This window comes from Athene noctua, chromosome 2, assembly GCF_965140245.1.
Source record: "Athene noctua chromosome 2, bAthNoc1.hap1.1, whole genome shotgun sequence".
NCBI classification, from domain to species: domain Eukaryota; kingdom Metazoa; phylum Chordata; class Aves; order Strigiformes; family Strigidae; genus Athene; species Athene noctua.
Genome location: NC_134038.1, coordinates 77,393,011 through 77,407,827, shown reverse-complemented (window position 1 = coordinate 77,407,827; position 14,817 = coordinate 77,393,011). Strand labels below are relative to the sequence as shown.

Here is a 14,817-nt window from a genome sequence, read left to right as displayed (position 1 = left end):
CATACTGTCTTGCAATGCCTACAGAATGCCATTGTTTTCTGTCTGGAGCTACCTCTGAAGTCAGGAAAAGGATTATTCCAAATACAATTGAAATAAATAACATTTCCTTGAGGCTTTTTGGTATGCACTAGAACGATACACTATCTTCATACTGTGAAATCTTGAGATGGGACCTAGATGCTAACAGGCAATTATCAGTGCAATGGATTTTATTCTCCTTGGGAATGCTTTGAAAGTTTCTTTTGAGATTCATTCAAATGTAGACTAGTAATAAGTACAGCAGTAATGAAGAAGAGCAGTCTTGGAGGAGTGTTGAAGAGTATCAGTGAGTGGTCTCTATTTTTGTATTTGAGGCAAAACAGATTTGTTAAGAGGAAGTTCTGGACTTTCCAGATTCCAGATTAGAATATTAAAGAAATACACTTCTGCCTTTAAATTGTTTTATGGGGGTAGAAGCAAGATTTTCTTTGCTCTCATAAAAGAAGCAGAGAAGAAACAGTGTAAATAAGCCCTATCACACAAAGTGTTAAAACAACACACAGATATTCTCTGAATATAATTTCATATTTAGTTTTGTAAAATCACTGCCTGTTTGCAATGACTTTTCCTCATCTGGTTTTGTTAAAAAGCTCCCTATCTTATATGCACACACTACCTTATATATATTTTGATTTTGGTATCATTTTTAATCTCCCTTCTACTCCCAGATTTCTTATAGCTTTGAACTTCATTTCCATCAATCCTTCATTAGGAACTTGAAGTCCTAGAGGATTGCAGTAAGACATGTTTTTCTGACCGCTGTTTTTGTCCTATGTATCTTTAATCATTTTAGACTCTTGTTTTGACATGCCTGCACTGTGGTTTTTGTCAGGGTCCTTTTTTTTTTTTTTTTTTTTAATGTCTTTGGCATAGAGCTCCACCTGCCATCATCACAGGGATAAATTATAGTTATACTGCTAGTGAGTAAGCTTCATAATTCAGACCCAAAGAAAATAGTGGAGTAGGTTTATAAAGGGCACTGTGTTATCTAAAATACCTCCTGGAAGTGGCTTTCAACTGATGCAATGTCAAATTATTGCATTAACCTTTCGGTGATTAATGACCAGACTTTTACTTTGGCCTTTCAGGCTTGTTCATGAGACAGTGAATGTACCATTTACATAGCCTTGTATGAAAAAAAAAAAGAGAAATTTGCATCTGAAGAGACTTACTATACAACTCATTTAATTTTAGAAAATTTATGAATCTTTATATGTTATTCTCTGCCACTCGAAAAGCCAACAGTTTGTCCAGTTCAAACTAAAAATACCTGCTTAATTACCTATTTCAATGTGCCTTATCATACCATACCGTATATACTGCATAGGTGTTATATGCATGCACACAGAGAATGTGCATGTGTGCATGCACGAGAGAGAATAGACCTAGCACATGACAAATATGACTGATTAAAACCATTGATTATTGACATTCATTGATGATCACAGCTATGTGGCAAAAGCACAACTTCCCCTCAATTTTTTTTGGTGTTTTCAAGACTGTATATTCTTTGATTTCCTTTGATAATGTGGACAAAAAGTGTTTCATAATGATTTAATAGTTACTGATGTTTATAACATAATTAAATATAGGAAGAACATGTGACGATTTTAAGTAGTCCTGAAAGGCATTATGTACTCTTTACAAGGCATTCTGAAGTGTGTATTTTTCCAGTCTCAGAGGTTGGGATTTGAGGCTTTACTGTACAGTAAGAGTATAAGTGTCCAGAGGAAGTTACATCTCTCCAGTCATACACATCTCTCTGCCTCCTCATCATGAATCTGGTCCACCAATACTTAGGGATTTCTCTGCCCCTCCTCATCCTTTTTTCTTGGTAGGCCATAGGTTATTCACAATGTCAGTCCAGCATTATTCTGGAATATTAATGGCAGATAAATGGTATGGAATAACAGAAAATATGTCTTTACGGAACTGATATTTAATGTCGTGAGGGGTCATGTTTTTCTTTGGAATAGAATTTTATCAACCATGGATAGAAGATGAAATAATGAAAATAAGAATTAATAATTTTAATCGATATATTTTTCATTGCTTATCTATTTTCTGCCCTCTGTAAATAATTACCTGTGTGGCAGACAAGAAATATGAAAGGCATTTCAGCTGGAACTAATATTTTTCCTTTTTTATATTTTACCTTTGCAATCAATTTAGAATAAAACATACTTTAGAAAAAAAGAGCCTAAGTAAGTCTTCTGATAAAGTGAACAACTGCAAATGCCTCTTTTGCCAGATTATAAACAATTAAATATCCAGATTCAATTTGGTTATTTCCTGGTGGTTTAATTCACTTTCATAATTCTAATTAGCATGTGGGATATTGAAATGTATTGTTACACACAATGCTCTGTTGTGGGGTTTTTTTGTACTTTTGTTTCAATATTGCTCACGTTATTATATTTCTAAGGTGTTCTGTGAAGACTTGAGACCCTTCCCCTTCTTTAATTAAATGATGATGTGTCATCAGAGTTTTGCTTTATTGTTTTCTTAATTGCTTTTTTTTTCCAATACAATGAACACAATTGCAGTGGAGGTTCATTATGTATGTATAACTTTCAATTCGGCACAAATGTTTTTAAAAAGGATAGTATAAGAAATGGCTGTTGGGGGGTGCGAAAGAAAATGGCTACCCTTGATCACTTGTTAATGTTTCTTTGCTCTGGTTGCTATTTGCACAGGAGATAGAGCAGTGCAAAGATTTGCATTTTTCCTTAGGACACTTAGATTCTATTTCACTTCATTTCTTTAAAGAACTCTCTTGCTGATTAAAGAATGGGAGACCTAGTTGATGTAGTAATTTGTGGGAATTGAACTGGAGGAGAACAGAGGTGTTGCATATGAGTTTGCAAAGGGGAAAAACTTTGGGATTTGTTTTTTCTTTTCTTTAAATGTGGGGACAGAAGATACTGTTGAGATTTGAACAAGTTGTGAAGACCACATAAAGAAGAGTAGAAAATGTGAAAACTAATGCAAGCAAGAGCACTGGTAGACCAAAGCTGCCAATTTTTAAAATAATGACTAACACAGTTTATGACAAAGGAGATTCAAGGGTGAGAGGGATAGGAGAAATGACAGTGGAGCTCAGGGTGGTGTCTGAGAGCATGATATAGGATAGATGGGAGGAAATTGAATGGGCAATTAAAGTGTTGTAAACCTTGCCTCACAGCAGAGTACAATGTAGAGATTCAAACAACTAGGTAGTCAGGAAAATAAATCAAAGGAAAATAACTATTAAGAGAGATAAACAAAACTGAAGATTAGACAACCTACACTGGAAAACACAGAGAAGAATGTGGCAGTAAAACCAGTCAAAGTCTGTAACTGGTGTCCAAGTAAGGATTGTGGCTGGAAGTTTACACCAGTATCAAGAAGAGGAACGCATATAGATGGAAGAACACTAGATGAGAACAGCATCAGAGTGGTGAGAAAATAATCTTCAGGGAAGTTTCCAAGATGTAACTGTATAGATGGTAATTTTAGAAAGGATCTAAGAAAACTGAAATTCTAGAAGGGTCTTAAGGTAAAAAAGACCTATAGTAAAAACTGTGCACTTTGCAGTGTGATTTAGAATCTGGACACAAAGTGAGAATTGCCCAACATTATACTAAGATGTACAAAATACAGATTAGGAAATAGCTGATATGAGAGGGAAAGGTTAAGAATTTTTCAGCTGTATAAACAAAAAGGGGAGATGAAGGTTGCTGAGGAGTGAGGAATGGATAGTAATCAAAGATGATTTTAAACATGTCACTGAAACTGAAAACAAACATACATAATAATTTGACCTAGTTTTCAGTATGGATAATGTGGATTCAAAGGCACTATGATTAACAGTAATGAAGCATAGGAATGGAATCAATGTCCAAAGGCAAAACAAAACTCAAACCTCAGTATATTTGGGTTTGGGACATGTCAGGCACTCAGCAATGATTCTAGCACATGTAAGTGTGAATTTTGAGTATATTTATCAAGTTGGGATGATTCTGCATGATTTGAGGATGAAGTATATGTTACATGCTCAACAAGCCCCCTGATAATTGCTTGTTGAAGGTAGAGACACAGCTTTGTCCTTTATGGAATAGTTTCATACTGACCTTGTAAACAGTGCCTCCTCGATTCTTTCTTTCTCCACTTTTTAGGATATTCTGTTCCTAGACTTTTTATGCCGTGTGCCACTTGCAAATATTATTTAGATAAGTCTTTTTGGAATTTCAGTAATATTCTCCACTTGTAACACTAGTTTTACTCATCATTTTTTATTTTCAATTAAATTGGTAAATGTTATTTTTGCATTGTTTTCCTCTATTTGTTTGACCAAATGTGTGTAAAGGAAGGGACACAGTGTTCCATTAAATCAGAAAATCTCAATTTAATAATTAACATAGGTGTACAGCTCCAACAGTAGCTAACAAACTGCTGCATGCTGTTGAAAGACCTATGCAAATTAACAGATTCTGTTCTGCCTAGTTCATCTACTTCCATAAACAGGTGTCATAACAGGAGAATTTGATATTTCTTGATGCAGTTCTTCAAGGTATGGGAGCTTTCAGTCCAGCACTCAGATTCAACTCATTTTTGATTCACAATTTCCATTCTCTCTTCCAGGTGTGGTACAATCAAAAAGGTTTCCATTCGCTGCCATCCTACTTAAATGAACTCAATAACTTAATTCTGTGGCTGAATTTGCCTCCTAGTGTGGATTGGAGACAGTATGGTAATAGTCCTTCTTTAAGTCTTTTTTCATATCTTTTGAAAAGTAGTTTTTATATAAACTAAAATAATTTTAGTAAGAAAATTTTTTTATAGTATAGAGTAGGATTGCAGTGTCACATTTCTTGGGAGGATTTGAAAGTGGAACTTTTAATTAAACACAAGATTTGTTTGTGTGAAGAATGTAGGACACAATAGGGCAAAATTTGAATTTACAGCTCACTATGCCATATGAGTTTCTTACAAAGGACATTCCCATGGAATAAATGTAAATTAGGTCGCTACACTTGGGATGTAAGTCCCTGTGAAAGCACTGCTAGGGCTTGCTTAAATAGAATGATAAATGCACAACAGAGTATGAATTCATAACTTTGTCATTTTACTCTATCTCCTTATGTAAATATCTAGGGTAAGCCCAGAGTATCCTGTAAATTCAGACTGCAACATGATGTTCCATAGCATCCTGTTAAAGGCTGGTATATTTTACCATTGTACATAACAAAAGAGAGATGAACCTATTTGACATCTGAATTCTTTGATTCAGATATCCTTGAAGGGTATGAAAACTAGTTAAAATAAAAATTTTACAAAATGGCTTTTTAAAAAATTACTATGGACAAAGAATCAGCTGTTAAAACAGGTAAGCTTTTAGAATGTTGCAATCTGGGCTTGATAGTTGAGACCAACTTCTGTTTGTTCTAGTTCCTTTCATTCTTAAGGTTCTGTTAAGGAGGAATTTGTTCAGTTTAGAGGAATTTAAAAATAGCTTATGATGAATTTTAAAGAGTTTTTGAAATCATAGGGTTGTTGTCTGTAATGGTAAAATAATTTTCAGTGTATTTATAATGAAGAAGGAAGAAACAAGGTGAAAATCAGTGAAAAGGAGTAAGGAATCCTGAGTATCTCAAACCAGAAATTCATTAAGAAGTTTCCAGAATGTAAATGAAAAAAGAATAATTGCTTGCTTTCAAGATGGCTGAGGTTTTATTTTTTTAATTGAACTATGTGAATGAATCGAAGGTAATGGATTTCTGCAGAAAGTTTGAATGAAATGAAATCAGGTATTTTAATGACAATTTTTAATAGAAATCAATTTTTAATCAAGTTTCCCTGCACTTCATGAGTAGTACTGTTGCTATCTTATTTTCTGTAGCATTAGATATCCCATTCTGGAATTTAAATGTTTAAGTACCCTTCCTTTTATATCAGTCATGGAGAACAGGGTACTCGCTGTCCAGATTACAGTTGGATAAAATTATAGTTGTCCAAGGACTGTGAAAATGTTATACTTGATGTTGTTGCATGACATAGAAACACAATAAGCAAAACAGTGCTTAATAAATATCTGAAAACTTGTACTGTCATCTGTACAAGTATGAGCTCATTATGTAATCTTCTGGTAGAATATGTCGGCTAAGTCGCTGCAGAAACAGAGTTTATGAACCAGAAAGCAGTTTATTTATGTCAATATCTATTGGAGAAGTGTAAAAAGATAGATTGATCATGCTCTTGAGACATAGTGCAGAGGGACCTGTCAGAGAAATCCCAGACAAGAGAAGTCATCTACCTATCTATCTGTATGTATGTCAACATGTATGTATATGTATATGCATGTGTGTACACTCACCTATATGTGTGTGTGTATGTAGAGACAAATACATATGTATATTTTATTTTTTTAAAAACTTAATATCTTTCCATTGCTATATGGGGCACTTAAGCTCAGTTCACTTTGACTTTTAACTGTCTCTTATTTAAGGATACTGCTCTGATGGAGAAGAACTATTTACATGCTGTTATTAAAATGGTTATATGCAGTCCTGTAAATTAGCAGTCAGAAGACTACATACTGTGTTTCAACACTGAAATATATTCTTTTTGATTTTTTTTTTTTTCCTCTTGCAGTCTCTGTTTAGATGCAAGGTCAGTTCTAGAACATTATTGGAAATTGCTGCAAACAAGCTTGTTAGAATGTTGCAGAAGTGTAGCTTTGTAATTCTGACTGGCATTAATGGTGTGGGTTTTTTCACAGGATGAACTTTTTTCCTGTGAACAGAACCAGTGCTTCAATATTACTTTTCAGTGACATAAAAATAATTTGACCCTTGAAAAAGGAGTGTGAGAACACAGTCTTTCCTTCCTTCACAAAAAAAAATAATCTTGCTTTACTTCAATAAGGTAGACATTACCATGGTTGTAAACAGAGCAGCAACTGCAATGATATTGAAACAATCGTGAAAGAGGTCAACATCTTATTTAAATGCTCATATAAATAATGAGGAACGCTTTCACTTAGCAGCTATATCGTGTGGGTGTTTCTTGAGCATGAACCCAGTTGGAGTTCTCCCAAGCTCTCTGGAGAAGGAAAGTATCATTACAGTGTGCCTAGTTCTATCTGCTTTGCTCACAGGGACAGACCTAGTAACTTTCATAGAAGATCAGTAGTACTGGTCCCAGTTCATGATAGATTTTAGTGATAAGGAGTTGAGAAGGAGGCTGAATGCTTTTGTCTAATGTCTTCAGTCAAGAGGCTACAGGGAATATAGACTTAGGATTTTGTATGAGAATTTGAAGGAAAAAGTTGTACCCAAGAATACAGAGGACATACGCTACCTTGTGCTGATTTATATCCTAAGGGATTTTTATCTGTTCAAAAAATTGAAAAAATGTATTGTTTTTCTTGTGTCAGTCCAAGTTACTGACTCTTGATCATCCTGAGCATGCAGGAGCAGGAAATGATAGTTATTTGGTGATTAAAAATACTTCCTTTAATAAAAAGTATTGTGTAACCTGATCTTCAAATCCTTTGCAAGTGGAGAGATTTCTTTTTTCCATTTGGGATTATCAGTAAACTGCGAGGATGCTTGGAAAGTTATAACATTTGCTTTTTGTAATTTTCATGTAAAGAGTGGTATGGCTGTTGAAGAAAATGTGTGTGCCAGCTGGAGGTGCATGTAAATAGATAGAGCAACAGAACTTAGCCAAATAGATTTACATCAGTTTATCATAGTTAATGGATCAGATTTTGGAACAGCAGTTCAGGGATACTTGTATGAAAATAGCTCATCTTCTGTACCATGTGCGTAGCCACCTCTAGCTTCATAATCATGTTAAGTCTGTGTTTCTATTGTGGAAAAAATGTAACTCCTCTGTCTTACTGGAAGGAAAACCAAATACATTTTGTTTTCTAGTGGGTTATAAATTCAGTGATTGATAATGAAAATGAACTTATTAATTAAAAAAAAAAAGGGAGAAAGACTATTCAACAGAGAGGGTGAGATGTTTTTGTGTGAGGGTTTTTGTGAGAACTCTACAGCTCTGGCTGGTCTTCAAGATTACATGAATGATGTTTGTATGTTTTTAAATCTCTTTCTGAAATGCTGCATTCCTACAATTAGGTAATGTAATTGTGAGCAAATAAAAAATGGAATAATGAAGTAAAAGGAATAAAAAACTAAAAGGCAACATTTTTTTGCTTAAACATAAGATAGAAATTCTGATCAAGTAAAACTGTTATTTTTAACACCTAATTGTGTACACAGTTGAGTCAGAATGTGTTTATCGTGCTGGAATATAGGGGAAGGACTGTTACCTGCCTCTTAGGGTAAGGCTATATAAAGAAAAAAGGAGTGGTAGTCATCTATAATGATGTCTGTAAAGTACAGTGGTCAAAAAAAGTTCTTACATCATTACTCAAAGAACAGAAAGGTATCGATATAGAAAGGCCTTGTGCAATGCAGCTGCCCCATCTCAGGACTTCAGTAGAAGTAATTGATTTTTTTAAAAACCTTTCATGCTAGGCCTCATTGTAACTGTTCATATAGCATCCTCATTTATTTCGAATTCAGTTCTTCAAAGGAGCTGAAGGGATCAAGAGACCCATTTTCAGCTGAGTTCTGGTGGAAAGTGACTGTGTAGTTTCCTGATTGCTTTGCAAATTGTAACTTTAAACTTCTTTTCAAAGGAAAGTGTGAAATGGCATTTAGTAGGAACCTTTTTAACCATGGCTGGTTATTGGAGGGAAAGTAAAATATAAATCATTAATGAGGGTGCTGACTGTGAAATTCTTCATAAAATATATTAAGTTGTAATTTTCAGTACATTGTAATATCTCATTTCATACAAACAGAAATCTTGTCATAGGTTTCAAATACCCACAAAGAAGAGCTTGTAAAAAGCATTTATATATATGCTACATGCATTTTTTTAAATACATACTATTTTATTTTATTCTAATCTATTTATTTCTAATCTGAAATAAAACGTCTGGAATAAGGAAACCTAGATTGGCCTTCTAATCAAGTTTGTAACAATTATGATATTTAGAATTAATAACACAGATCAAAATTGATCTATGTACTCAAGACTATACATACTACGTGACAGAATGAAGAGATAGGTTACAAAGGAGTGCCAACAGACAGTCTCAGAGACACCCAAAATACAGTGTAGAACTGTGAAATATGCCCAAGGACAAGTCAATTACCCTATGGTGATGCCATACAAGCTTGAAGACGTGTGAGATTTTTTCTTCTAGATCTCTCCACCCTATACTGAAAAAGTGCTGTTTGGTTCATATCATTGGCCTCATTATTACTGCAAAAGCACAGATTTTGTAATGTGATTATATGGAAAGTTGCACCCAGGCAGGATGTAATGGGCTACCAGTGCCTGACATTCTTTATAACCTACAGGAAGCAGACATTCAGAGTCTCTAAGAATACGATAAATTTCATGTGGCTTTCTTTTCTGAGAGATGGTCAGGTGGTTTAGGTTTGAAATAGTAGATGTAGAGCACTTTCTTTTGAATATACAGTTTGCAGACTGTTAATAAGGTGTTGGTATGGGGAAAGATGTCTTGAGTTTTGCAGCTCCTGGATGGCAGTAGAGCAGTATTATTTCTGCTACAACCAAGATGCTCTTCATTTCAAACATCTGTAATATGGATGTGTTTTCCCTTTTCCTGTGAACTGTCCTATCCAGAATGGAAAAAGATAGTTTCTTTATTCCAGAGATTGTCATAATGCTTATAACAGTTTATAAAGAATTTATTTCACCATGTTAGGGATGCCTTTTTAACATATTAGAATCCCAAATTAGTTCAGTCAAGAACAATGTAAGGAAAGGAATAAGTTTGTTTAGCCTTGAAGAGAGAAGACCAAGTGGAAACCATGGAGAATCTCAAGAGCATACAATTGTTTATTGCCTCTTCTACTATTAAGCATGTAGTATGGAGCTTGTAGTAGCATTTCCATTGTAAATACTCTCCCTCTGCCCCCCAACTGGGTTATTCATGCAATTTATAGTTAAACTGTGAAGCTCTAATTACTTCCCTCCTCTTTTTTCCTTACTAATGTGGCTTACAGGACTGGTAAAAATACAAGCAATACAGAGATAGCGACTGAGCATTTTACTTTAAAACAAAACAAAACAACAACAACAACAAACCCACCAAAAATGTACTTAACTAGGCAAAACAACTGAGGAAAGAAAGAAAAATCATTTTCTTACCTGAAAACCAGCTAAGAAAATGTATTACCAAAATAACTTGTTACTTGGCCTGTCTGTTGGGATTGACATCTGGCTTCATTGCTTTTCAGAACCGTACATATATGCATGTATACATCAATTAACATGTGTACAGTCAAGTTTCTTTCTTTGAGATGCCCTCTCTTAACCCCACTCTAATCAGTGCCTCTCATTTCTTAAGCTTTTCATTTTTATATTGGAGAAAGTTAAAAGGTCTAAGAAAGTCTTGGCATCATGGTGTTCACTTACTCTCTGAATACAGCATTAAAACCCTGATATAGTATAAGAATCTTCATGGTCACAGTTTTTCCTGGTTTTGAATTGCTTATGCAGGCCTTTGGAAAGATTAGAATTGGTGGCTATCACAATTTTTCACCTGTGCCCATAAAGAAGCCTAAATTGTCACTGTAAAAATAATGTGACCAACTCTGTGCCAAGGACACTGACAAAGGATATTTTAGGACATTTGGGAAAGTTCTGGTTGCAGTTAAGTCAGGAGAATATAAAGACAATCTGTAGATGTGGGAAAAATAATTTTATATTAAGGAATTTATGAAAAGGAGCAGTCAGAGCTGGATCATATCATATCTGTTGATATTGCCTGTCTTGTTTTTCCTTCTGAATACTGATTTGGTAAATTTTGCCCTGAAGGCTGTTCACACAAGGCTTACATATACAATCCTTAAAAAAATCCTTGCATAAATACCACATACGTCTGTTTAATAGGAGCTTTGTCATTTAGACCTTCTTGGTTTATCTGTCATTTATGGTTTTTACTCTAAGTCCTCAAAAATGGTGTTTAGTTTTCAACTTAATGAGCATCATTATGGCAGCTTTACATAGTAAGAAGGCATATAAAGTCAAGAAAACGTCGATAAGCACATTTTACATCATGCTAACAGCTGTGTTGGGACAGAGATATATGTAGAGAAAGATGATCTAAGTGGCTAGGAGAAATATAGGAAGAGACAGATTATAAAAGCACATGGAAGGGTTTTTTTATTAAAAAAATAGATATACTAGCAAATAGTGTATATCAAAAATGTGGGCTTATTTTGCTATTGGAAGATAGTTTATAATTTACTCCTCCTTAGGTTCAAGGAAACTTTTTTTTTCCTCTCTAAATTGCAAGCCAGTTTGTTGGCTTTAATATAAATTCATCATCTGTTTTTTAGACAATGCTGGGTAGGGAAGAAATCATTATACTGAAAAATGTAGCATATGTAGAAGACCCTTATTCTCTAGACTAATGGAAGAATTTAAAATAATGAATGAAAGTATTATATTTAATACATTGATTCTAACACAGAACTGAATTTAGCTCAACATGGTCATGTTTTCTTTAATTGTAATTCAGCAACCCTTGGAAATTTCATTTCAGTTGTGTGTGTACAGATTCAAAAATGCAGTCCTTTGTTTTATCTACATAGTTTGAATGGAAATTGACTGTAGAAAATGGTTACTACTTTTAAGAAGAGCAATTATTTTTCTGAACTCTTCTATAGAAGGAAATTAATTCAGTGCAATTTGCTTTTTGATCAGTATTGTATAATGCAAGACTGTAAGGAGCATTATGCTATCTAATGCTGTGGGGTTTTTATTTCCCCCAGCAATTATATCTTTTTCATAGTCTTTGTTTATTCTCTACTAGAGAGCTATAGCAGTGTATTTCTGTGTATGGAACCCAAGTCATCTGCTGCAGACTTTTGTTTAATGACAATGCAGTTATCTGAAAGTTTTGTTAGCTGCTTCTTGGGATCTGTGCTCTTAGTAGGGACAGGCCATGGTGATTTCAGGAGAGAGATTATTTCCAGATGCATTAAATATTCCTGTGCAGAAGTTATTCCTTGCAAAATATTTCATGTAATTTTTGTCTTTATTATGTTTTGCATGTTTCATTAATTCTCTGTGGATCTTTTTGAACAGTTTCAGCAATGCAGATAATGTTGTATAAAATTTGTTGACTAAGCTCTCAATACATACAAGTTGACAAACCTATGCTTATGATCATGAATTCACTTGCACAGAAAATTGCACAAACATGAATTCATAGCCCTGTTTTTGCTACTACACGTTCTTACTTAATACAGCAGGTACTTGATAGCAGTAGAGCAATGGGATACAATTCAGATCAGCCTGGATTAATTGATTCAATGTAGTGGAGAACCTTCCTGAATTCCTGGCTAACTGCCCCAGTTCTGGACACTTTATAGGCAATAATTCTCTACCACAGTCCACATGACAGGTTTACCTGTCTCACAATTCTGGGAAAAGGGATGTGACTCTGTAGGACCTAGAGGTCTTCAAGTCTTGGCATTTCCTGATCATGGGCAGTATTTTAAGATTTGCAGTCTCTAAAAATGCTACCCCATGAGCTGAAGTGATTTTACTGTAGGATTTCTGTCATCTGAAGCCTGGGGGAGGACAGCTCAGTTAGAGCATTCAAATTCTTGATCATGAAGGCAAGACCTTGACAATTGTGGGAAGATCCTCTATAACTAGAACGTGGCTCATAGCCATAAAAGAGGAGTCCTGGAAGATGTATATCTGCTCTCTGCCAATTTAGCTGAGCACTAGTGAGTGCATGAAGAACACTTCATATTGCCAACTTGTTTTACTGCTTCTGAAATTATCAGGATTCCCATCTTCCGGAAGCTTTCATCCATTGCAATTAGATTAACTCTGAAAATCGGATATTTTTTTTTCTTTTTTTTTCTAACCAAATCTGAAAATAAATTCAGATTGGTTTCAGTTTGTCTGTACAGTAAAAATCTGTTTTAATCCTATTTTGGCTACTAATTTCTAAGCAATAGGAATTATATATATATATGAAGTAAAGTCATTATTTCTTCTAATAAGCACACCTTTATTCAACAATTGGAAAAGCTTTGGAAAAAATTCTGGAAATGAAGCTTTTTTCTATCATGCTACATTTTCTTCACATAAATGGAATTTCAGCTAATACTTGCTTCCAGTGGGAAAAAAATAGTTTTCTTTGATATGCTGGTTTTTGCTTCAAAACAAATATAGCAGCTATTGTTTAAAAAATTAGTGGTGTAAAAGAAAAACAAAGGAAAACTTTAAACAGTCCCTTTAGGCAAAGGAGATGAAAGACTTCTGCAAATAGCGCATGTATGTATCTACTATTGATGAATCTAAACCTTATCAGCTTGAATTTTCTTTTGATTTGTTAACTACCATTGGGCTTCAGTGTACAGTTTTTGTCTGTATTTGAAAAATCTTTACCTTGTACTAGTTTTGTGTGCGAGTTAATCATCATACTCTGTTGTCCAGCTTTTTACCACACAGTGATTCTGTGATGTTTAGATTACTTTGTCTTGAATATGAGAAATGAAAAATGAAAGGGGAAAAAATAAATGTACAGATACTCGGTTGGATTGTACCTGTTACTGGAACAAAGAAAATTTTTGTCTTTATATACCTGGACTCTAGTAAAATATGACAAAGTGTGTTCAATTAAGTCGTACCTTGCAGAGTCTATCTAAGTCTAAGGTTACCAACAGTTTATATCTCTGCCAAAGATACTGGGAAGATTATAATTGGGTTTAGGGTGGATTTTTTTTTTTAATTGGGAACAACATAAATTTATTTAGATATTCTAATCAGATAGTGTTGGTTTGATCTCACTGAAAGAATTTCTAATTGGTATTCCAGTACAGCTGGCACACCTGTCATATACACATGCACAAAAAATTCAAGAACAGCACTGAGACCTGTTGGACAACCACTTTTGCACTGACAAAGTTTTGCATGCTATCCCCTCTTCTTTCACTTGAAAAGAAAAAAAAGCAAAAATCCACAGTTTTTGTCCATAAACTAACTTCCAGTTCCAAAGTTCAGTTTGCTAGATTGTTGCAGGCTGATTGTGCCAAGAACCAAAACAAGGCTAAGAATGTATTGTCTACTCAGGATTTTTCTTGGTCTCCTAAACTGGGTATCTTTTAAATTTAAAGTTCTACAGTTTCAATCTGAGGTGCACCTTTTTTTTTTTTTTACTTTATCTAAACAATTTTTCCCTGCAAAATATCAGCAATCTAAAAATGTTTTAAGCAATGATAAAATACCAAGTATATAAATTTCAATAACAACCTACCTTACTCCAGAAGATGAACAAATTCTACTTTAGGTTTTGTTATTTGGTCTGTTCTGTGATGTAGATCCCGCAACAATACACAACATTGTTGAACCCATTTCTGCAGTCAAGATTGCAAAATAGCAGCTATTACTTATGGTTATTGACTATATTTTGGTGTATCCAGACTCTGTAAATCACTCAGCCAGAGACAACATTTAGTTTGACAGCTTCGTGGCTGGCCTCTCTCTGTTTCTTGTTAAGTATTTGGCTTTTTCATTCATGTTGTGTAGTAAGGGGTCAACAGTGTACTCTAAGTCCTGATGTAGCATTTACTTTTTTTTTTTTTTTCCCCCCTCCACAGGGATCACACTCTACAGTCAACCATATGGAGGAGCCTTGCTTGATGAGGACAAAATGTGAGCAAA

At 34.4% G+C, this 14,817-nt stretch overlaps 1 protein-coding gene across 3 annotated transcripts in view; it reads left to right on the top strand.

Moving 5' to 3' along the window:
* The window catches only part of ABCA13 (ATP binding cassette subfamily A member 13), a 202,990-nt gene that overhangs the window by 129,703 nt on the left and 58,470 nt on the right, over nt 1–14,817 (top strand). For all 3 annotated transcript variants that reach the window (XM_074899474.1, XM_074899475.1, XM_074899472.1), the window contains 2 exons: nt 4,663–4,771; nt 14,754–14,808. In XM_074899474.1, the coding sequence (XP_074755575.1) occupies nt 4,663–4,771; nt 14,754–14,808 (164 nt within the window). The remainder of the gene's footprint in view (nt 1–4,662; nt 4,772–14,753; nt 14,809–14,817) is intronic.